The 9302-nt window shown below is 44.2% G+C and overlaps 1 protein-coding gene across 1 annotated transcript; it reads right to left on the bottom strand.

The window, feature by feature from the left end:
- Positions 1-7218: 7218 nt before the first annotated feature.
- On the bottom strand, positions 7219-8109 carry LOC104824648. The gene is made up of 3 exons (XM_010556761.1): positions 7762-8109; positions 7602-7688; positions 7219-7513 (listed from the first exon to the last, which is right to left on the bottom strand). The coding sequence occupies exons 1-3, from the start codon at positions 8062-8064 to the stop codon at positions 7229-7231; spliced, it is 675 nt and encodes a 224-aa protein (XP_010555063.1). The 5' UTR covers positions 8065-8109; the 3' UTR covers positions 7219-7228.
- Positions 8110-9302: the final 1193 nt, after the last annotated feature.

Here is a 9302-nt window from a genome sequence, read left to right as displayed (position 1 = left end):
AGTCCACGCCCGTCAAATCCATGACGTTGGCCGTCGTGTCGCACACGACTAAAACGCGTCTCAGACGCCCGTCAAGTCCATGTCGGTGATGGTTGAGTCCACAACCATCCACAAACACAATCACGCTTAACTCATACGCACGAGCAAGCTACACACATGGCACACAACGTGCAGCATCCCCATAGTACAATCATACGTATCACGGTATCTAGTCCCTACCGAGCTACCGTTTAACGCCATGCAAATTCTACCCGCATACAATCACACAACGATCACTCGTATTTCGATATCGCACATCTCACTATGCTACGCAACGTTTTGGCGAAACTCGGTTCGATTGATCCCAATCGCGAAGTCTTATCCTCTGGTGGGGGTTGGTTTGTCCACGGTCAAGTCTGGTCAGGCCCGGGCCAAGCCCGTCGGTCGTTTCCTTTTTCCCGGCGAACGGGAAAATTTCTCCGAGTTTCTCTGAGCCTGGTCCGGCGGACCAAGTTCTGGTCAGACGGACCAGTATTCCTTCTCCCCTGGTCCGCCTCGTCTTTTGGTCAGTCGATCCGAGAGAAGAAAACCAAGTCTGGTCCGGCGGACCAGGGTAGGTCAGCCCCGGACCAGACTGCTTCTCCCCACTCGGTCCGTCTATTCTGGTCAGGCGGTGCGTGTCTCCTCGGAACACGTCTGGTCCGACGGACTAGAAGTGGTCAGCCTCGGACCAGGCGTGTATTTCTCTCGGTCCGTTCCCCCTCTTCTGGTCAGTCGGTGCGCAGAACCCCGAAACACGTCTAGTCCGGCGGACCAGGACTGGTCCGACGGACCAGGCCGTGTTTTTCTCTTGGTCCGACTTCCTTCCCTTGGTCCGGCTGACTTCATGCGTAATGTTCCAGTCTCGGTCCAGAGCTGACCGCGCGTGGTCCGGCGGACCGGGACTGGAACTTTTTCTCCCTCGCGATTTCTCCGATTCTGTTTCGATTTTTCTCTCCCGAATCGATTCGGGGTTGCTTCCAAATGCTACTAAAACACAGACATCCCTAGACATGTTCTAAACCTCAAACACGCAATGAAATCTCGATTTGGACCATCACACATTGAAAACAAGCTCTCACAAATCCAACTCAAGCCACTCACCTTGTTCTTGAGTTTGTCCGAGCTTGTGTGCGTTCCTCGTGGCTCCACACGACGTGAACACCTTCAGGACACGTCTAGGGACGTTCCCCCTTTCTTCCCCGAGCTCCCCTTGCCCTGGTTCGTCGCCTTTCTCTCCCTCTCTCCCTCTTTCTCTACTTCCTCTGTTTTGCCCGAAAATGGCTAAGGCAGAGGATTGGGAGATGTTTATGGCGTGCGAGAGGGGTCAAGTGGGCTCGAGCCGAGGCCCATAGGCGACCTGCAACGTCCTCGAGGTGTGGGAGGTGAGGCGACTGGACGGCGAGTGGGCCCCGGGATCCGGCGAATTCCGCGTCCCAAGACCGCAAGTTGGTGAGTTGCAAAATCTGTCATTCCCGGTCCGCCGGACCAGATTCCTGGTCCGCCGGACCGGGGTCAGATATTTTTTTTTGCAATCTTTTCCCAGTCTGCGTCGTCCAGTCCGAGTCCGCCTGAGCGGTTGGTCCGCCGCGGACCATTCCTGGTCCGGCGGACCAACCCTGTTTTTGTTTTTTTTTCTTTTTCCTTTTCTTCATTCTTTCTCGGTCCTTTCCGCACGTGACGATCCTCGTGCCTCTCTCCGATATTGTATCATCACTTTTGGTGATTTCGTGATATCTCTATTTAATTATTCATTTTTAATAATTAAATATTCAAATCGGGATTCGGGGTATTACAAAAAGTGTCTCCATAATCCATTCCTTCAGTTTGGTTATTGCTGACGACAATGAGCCGTGCTTTATACCGTTCAACGGCATAGGAGAATGAGATGGAAGAATCAGATCCTCTTCCAGAGGCATAGGAGAATAAGATGGAGACGTGAGTGAAGTCTGGCAGGAGGTTCTTGAAAGGGGAAAACAGTCTCGTCAAAAATTACATCACGGGAAACATGAAATGTCTGTGTGTCCAGATTATAAATCCTCCAACCCTTCTGTCTCGAAAGATATCCAACAAATACTGAGTGTGAGCTATGAAAAGCAAATTTATCACCACTCCGATTTTGATTGTGTACGTAACACAAACTACCAAATACCTGAAGATGATCATAGTTCGGTGGGCTTCCATGAAGGAGCTCATACGGTGTTTTGCCATCAAGAACTGATGTTGGAGTACGGTTGATCAAATGTGCAGTGGTAAGTACGCTCTCTCCCCAAAAAATCTGAAGGAAGATGTGCTTAAAACAACAATGTTCGTGCCACATTAAGGATGTGTCGGTGTTTCCGCTCGGCACGACCGTTTTGTTGCGAAGTTCCAACACACGAGGTTTCATGATGAATTCCTTTTTCAGTGAGAAACGAGTGCAAGCTGAGGAATTCAGATCCAATATCAGGACGGACCATCTTGATAAACGTCCCAAATTGTCGTTCTACCATAGCAATGAAAGCGCGAAGATGAAACTGTACCTCATGTTTACCGGGCAATAAATAAATCCAGTGTCACGTGAAAAATCATCCACAATAGTAAGAAAATACGTAGCACTAGAGAATGACGGTTTTCGGTAAGGGCCCCATAGATCGCAATGAATTAACTCAAATATCGTCGTAGTTTTATTCGTACTCAAAGGAAATACAGCTCGAGACTGTTTTTCATGAAAGCAAACATCACAAGACTGAAGCTCAGAATAACTACTGCTAGGAAATTGAAAACCAGAAATCTTCGTAAGAATTTTCGGCGAGACATGACCAAGCCGTTTATGCCACAAATCCAAAGACTGCGTGTCACTAATCCGAGTTGCTGCAACGGTTTCTGGACTTCGGAAATTCGGTCATGAATAATACAAAAGTTATGAGCAAACGTGATGAAACATCCGTAATCACCCAACAATTGAGAGACTGGTATCAAGTTGCAATGCAATCCAGGGACGAAGAAAACATTAGACAATCGCGATGCCGATGTGAGAACAACACTTCCGGTCTGAACTGAAATAACCTGATGACCATCCGGCAGGACAACCGAACATGGGGACATCAAAGATATTTCAACGAGCAAAGAGAGATCTCTTGTCATGTGCTGGGAACAACCGGAATCAATAAGCCAAGGAGCAACAGATCGCTTACCTGATAGTGTTTCGGTGCTCCCAAGTTGATTTCCATTGATCATTTCAATCAGCGTCTGCCATTGATCTTGGCTAAGTCCTCCCAAAACATGTTTGTCAGAGGCAGTAATGCAAGGAGAAACAGAGGAGCGATTCGCCATATGTGTAGCATTTGCCTGAACAGGATTGTTCGCTCGTCCACGACCGGGGCGATGTCGAGGTCTGTCTCCCCACCACTTGGGATAGTCAATTCGTTGGAAACAGTTATCAGCTGCATGACCCGATCGATTGCAGTTGGAGCACAATACAAATTTGTCTTTTTCGTGTGTGTGAGTTGATACGCGTGTACCTCTTAAATTTTAACCCGTTATCACGTCTCACCGCAAGAATACGGATCACCGTAGTACGGGGTCGAACACAAGGACTAGTTATGTAACACCCCGATTCCCGAATGAATTATTTAAATCGCTTCTGGGAATAAAAGGAAGATAAAGGGAATAAAAACATAGGAAGTATTTCAATGAAGATCTGACTGGGAAACGAGGGAGTTATAAACAAACGAAAATTTCAGAAGTCACGAGTTATACAAGGTACGGGAGCTTCGAATTGTATTTCATCGTGAAAATGTATGTTTTCAATAATGTATTGCTTGGACATGAAAGAGGACGTTCCAAGGAAGGTTTAGAAACAAACGGTGCGCGATTTGGTTAAGAAACGAGTGAGAACGGAGCAATCGAAAACGGACTATGCAAGTCAGTCGGGACGGACCAGAAACGTAGACCCGGTGGACTGAATGTCCCAGACCAGACGGTCTGAGGGATGCAGAACAAATGAACCACGAACGCGCGAAGAGATGGGCCGAGTCTGGGCCCAGACCATCCGTTCCAGACCCAGAACGGACGGACTGATGAACAGAGCACACAAGTGCCCAACTTGCTGTCTTGAGACGCGTATTTCTCTGCGTTCTCGGGGCCTACAGATGTCGGATTGCCGTCCAAACCTGTCAGGACGTTGCAGGCTTCGAGTTGGGCCTGGGCTTGAGCCCATTCCACCTCCCTCACGCGCAATAAACCTCCCTTAATCCCCAGACTTCACCATTTTACGGACTGAATCTGAGAAAATAGAGAGAGAGGAGAAAGAGAGAGAGAGGGTGATGAGGACATCACCATGGACGCGGAGCTTAGAGCAGACTCGAACACGGAGCTTGGAGATGCAGAGTTGGAGATGCAGAGCTAGGAGATGTGAAGCTCGGAAAGGAGCTTGGAACAGAGCATTGCAAGCAAGCACGGGAGACAAGTACCTTGGCATCGTCCACCAATCCCGTGTCGAATGGAGCCGCCTCTCACGCGATCGAAGACTCGAGCAAGACGACAACAATTCAACGCATTTGTCTCTCAAGTTTTGGGCGAAACAAAGACCGGGATTGAGCATGCATTCACGGACGAGATCCCGAAGGTTCGAACCATCCTTATGTGCCAAAGGAATGACCTAAGCTTCAAGACAACAAAAGGAAGCTTCTTCTGCAGTAAGTAACCTTTCTCCAACAGCTATAATCAGCCACCTAACCGTATTAATGAAGACACATACATGAAGACTAGCTTTTAATGTTAATTGTTGTGTTGTTTTTTAAATTTGGAAAGACTTCTCCACTTTGTGTCGAGAACTATACTTGGTCTGTCCAAGCTTTCGGTTTGTCCGAATTACTCGGTTTATCCGAGATTTTTGATTACACGGGTTTTTCATTGGTTTTTCTAACGTCACACACTTCGGTTTTTCTCATATCTTAGGCATAATAGGACGTTAGACGGTCATGGGTAGGATTCTTTCCTCCATTTTCCTTGCAGGATGATCGAACGAGGATATTTATGCACAAGGCACGGAAAAGGAGCGGAATCGAGAAGTCCCGGAAGACTCAGAGAAAACGGGCGGACAGGCGGTCGCTCGTTGTGATAGGCGAGCAAGTGGGCGGTCACTCGACAAAACCAGCGATCGCTCTGCGCGACTACAGAAAAAACGAGCGGCCCGCTCGGTATACCAGGCGGTCGCCTCGAGTCGACAAGAAGAACGAGCGGTCCACTACAAAAAAATACGGAAATAGTGACGCAAATTTTGCGTCACCATCGGGCGATTTTGCGTCACCCTTTAAAAGGGTGACGAAATAGTGACGCAAAAAAAGCGTTGATCAGACGGGTTTTTCACCGGTTTTATAACGTCGTGCATCACAATTCTTCTCACATTCTAGGCATTATAGGATGTTAGATGGCCATGGGTAGGTTGTTTTGCTTGTTTTTCCTTGCAGGAAGACTCCACGATGAATCCTCACGAAGCGGGCACGGAAGAACAAGAATTCGAGAATGCTCGGGGAGCTCAGCCAAAACGAGCGACCCGCCCATTTTATGGGCGGTCGCCCGTTTTGTGAGCGGTCGCCCATTTTATGGGCGGTCGCCCGTTTTGTGAGCGGTCGCTCATTTTATGAGCGGTCGCTCACTTTTTCGCGTGTCAGAGGAAAATGAGCGACCCGCCCGAAAAATGGGCGACCGGAAGAAAAATGAGCGACCCGCCTGAAAAATGAGCAACCGCCCGAAATCAAAATCGGCCCAAAAAGGAAAAGCCCGTGTTTTGAGAAGAAAACCTAATTCTGAACTTTCACAAAAAGGGGAGTTTGAGGAGAGAGAAAAGGGGGCTACACACTTTGGGGAAAAATCACCTTGGAGAGGAAGAACAGAGGGATTTTGGAGCTCCCGGAGGCTAGGAGAAGAAGAGGACCACTATTGAAGACCATCTTGAGCATTTCTTCTCCTTTTTCATGTTTCTTCATTTTGCTTTCTGTTTTGAAATCCTAGTTATGGAGTAGTGACTTTGTTGTGGGTGAGGGATCCCCACTTTTGTATGGACACCTATGCTTATCTATGATGCTTTTGAGTTTTCTTCCATTGGTTTGATGTTTTGTGCTTAATGCTATTGATTTGGTTGAAACCCTAATTGATATGACTGTAGAACACATTGATCATAGGGATATAGGAATGATGTTTGGAACCAAATGTCAAATGAGTGAGTTATTCACATTGGGAGATGGCTTAGCTTGCTTAGGGTTCATGATGGGGTACATTAATGCATCTAGAGATCATTTGGATCATTGGGAAATGGGTGAATCGATTCTCTAGGTAGTGAGTTTAAGCTCGGGAGAGACAAGCTCTAGAGGAAGTGCTTGAAACCCCCAATTGGAAGATAAACCCATAGGTATTGTAGCATCACTAACCGTCCATGCGAATCTTGAGGGATCCTGAACCTACAACGCCTTAAATCATCGTTTTATAAACCGTTAATTTTACTTGCTTTCTTGTATTCCGACACCTACTACAAACCACACCTTTATTTGACCACCTAATCTAGCTTAGAGATAGACTAATACATCCTAGTCCTCGTGTTCGACTCCGGTACTACAACTACCGTATACTTGCGGATAGGGGTACGAATCGGGTACTAAATATAAGACTCGGTGCGTGCGCATCAAGCGTCACCAATAGCACCATTACCATTTGCGATTTCGTCACCGTTGCGTCACCAAATGGTGACGCAACGGTGACGAATTTGCGTAACTAAATAGTGACACAATTGCGTAACCAAATCATCACTAATATATGACGCATTAAGCATCACCATCTTTCGTCACCAAGTAGTGATGCAAAGCGTCACCAGAGTCGTCACCAGTTGGTGACGCAATTTCGTCACTAATCAGTGACACTTTTTGGTGACGCAAATGCGTCATAAATTAGTGACGATATTGCGTGAACAACTGCGTTACTATTTTGTGACGCAGTGATGCAAGTCGTCACCAAATTAGTGACGCAATTGCGTCATAATTTGCGTCACTATATAAAAAAATAAAAAAAATAAAAAAAAATAAAAATATATATATTATTATATTTAAATATATAATTAAAGTTCTAAATAATTAATTTACAAAACCAAAAAAATATAAAATATTTAATTTTGATTTTCTCCATCGTAATTGGCTTCATCGCCGTCGCCGTCGCCACCGCCACCGCTTCCTTGTCATCCGCTTCCGAAACTCGGAAATCCTCGCGTTTGGAACTCATTGAAAAATTCTGCTTGCACTCGCAGTTCTTCAATGAGTTTTCGATCTTCTTCTTGTCGACGCAAGAATTCCGCTTGTTGCCGGAGGAGTTCAGCTTGGTGCTCCTCTAATTGTCGCACTCGTCGTGCGAGTGAAAGCGTTTCCTGAGCAGTTGAAGGAGCATCTTCACCAGGATGATATGTGATATCGGTTTGTATTGAACCGAGACCGTATATCCGTCCAAATTTGTTCGAAGGAACAACCTATATAATAAAAATATAATTAGTTAATAATTTATTTTAAATTAAAATTGAATTGAAATTATTATAAGTTTATATATTTAAAAATTACCTGAAGATATATCTCATCAATTTTCTCCTTCGGCAAATTATGTTCCGATGCTGAAGCTTTGCCTTGTGTTGGTTGCGACGCAATAATCTAAAATATTAAAAAACAATTAAAATTAAATATAAAATATTAACATTAAAAAAAATTATATTAGAAAATATACCTCATGTTGAATTTGTTCCGCGATTTGTTGCGCTTTTCCGTCAACCATCACACCATCTTTTCGTATATGCGTTGCTTTCAACAGATCTAGCAACGTTGACGCTTCACTTTTTTTAGCCATTTCATGCATAACACGACTGAAAGGCTTAGCTCTCGATGTATGCACATGCCCTCCGGCATTAGGAACCATTTCAACTTTTCGACTCTTAGACGCTCGCTGACTTTTCTCTTTGGCAGCTGGGGAAGCCCAATACTCCACCATTCGATCCCAATGATCTTTTCCGACCCAATAAGGAGGATCCATATAAGGTTCAGAAAGCCATTTTTGTTTGAGTTTGTGGACTCTGGCTTTCACTAGACGAATTACAGCATCCTTCAACTTGCGCCGAACAAGTGCGTCATGCTCAGGATCCCAACGCCATTATTGCTATATAAAATTTTTTATAAAAAATAAAATACATAATAAAATCAAGTTTAATTTTATATGTATTTATAAATATAAAAAATTTACCACAAAACTTAACCACCACAAATCTTTGGTAGGTTGTGGGATCGTACTCCAATCAAGATAAACACCTTTAAAATTTTGTTTGATGAATTTTGATAAATTGGTGGTTATCTCAACATCAACATCAAACCTAAAAAATATTAATAAATTTTAATTAAACTTTTATATTTAAATAAAATATTTAAAATAACAATATTGAAATTTAAATTACTATTTTGTTCCTGAATTTTTTATCGGATCAGTTTCGGTAACAAAATTCTTGCATGATTATCTAATACCTCAGCCACGTTATCAATTGTAACCTGTATTGGTGGTTGCGGTTGAGATTCGGCTATATCAATTGAAAACTTAATTATTATAAATATAATAATTTATAAATTAAAAATTTTAAAAAAAATTAAATTTTTTTTACCTTTTACCGAAGGAATTCTTGAGGAGAGGAGGAGGGGAGGCGCTGAGTTGTGGGATTGACGCAATTGCGTCACGCCGTATATATACCCACAGGGGTGACGCAATTTCGTCACAAAAAAAGACGCTGTTGGTGACGCATTTGCGTCACCCGTAAATTTTGGTGACGCATTTTCGTCACCCAACGCAGTAATTAACCTCGGTAAAATCACCAGGGTGACGCAATATCGTCACAAAAAAAGACGCTGTTGGTGACGCTTTTGCGTCACCCTGAGTAAATGGTGACGAAATTTCGTCACCATATGTACCACGTGTACAACAAGTAACGGTAGAGGTGACGTTTCGCTATCGGAGTGACGAAAATGCGTCACCTATGTGGGTGACGAAACTGCGTCACCATTTGTAGTTAGTGACGAAATAGCGTCACTATGTTGATCCTTTTGGTGACGCAGATGCGTCACTATGTTAATTTTTTTTAAAAAGATTTCGTAATTACATAAAATTTAATCACTATCCTCATTGGTTGTTACTTCAACTTCTTCTTCATCTTCAATGTCGTCATTTCTTTCATCCTCGACTAAATTATCGTATCCAACATCCTCTTCGTTTGATACAACAAGTTGCTC

Source organism: Tarenaya hassleriana, unplaced genomic scaffold (assembly GCF_000463585.1).
Source record: "Tarenaya hassleriana unplaced genomic scaffold, ASM46358v1 Cleome40, whole genome shotgun sequence".
In the NCBI taxonomy this organism is placed as follows: Eukaryota; Viridiplantae; Streptophyta; class Magnoliopsida; order Brassicales; family Cleomaceae; genus Tarenaya; species Tarenaya hassleriana.
The sequence above is the reverse complement of the archived record's forward strand: the minus strand, read 5'-3'. Positions and strand labels throughout refer to the sequence as shown.

What these genes read in the sequence shown, in the direction of transcription:
- LOC104824648 (XM_010556761.1), bottom strand. Translation starts at nt 8,064, where the DNA reads ATGGATCCTCCTTATTGGGTCGGAAAAGATCATTGGGATCGAATGGTG. An exon ending in CGGAACAAATTCAACATGAG is followed by an intron (nt 7,689 to 7,761) that starts GTATATTTTCTA and finishes TTAATATTTTAG; the next exon opens with ATTATTGCGTCGCAACCAAC. An exon ending in TTGATGAGATATATCTTCAG is followed by an intron (nt 7,514 to 7,601) that starts GTAATTTTTAAA and finishes TTTATTATATAG; the next exon opens with GTTGTTCCTTCGAACAAATT.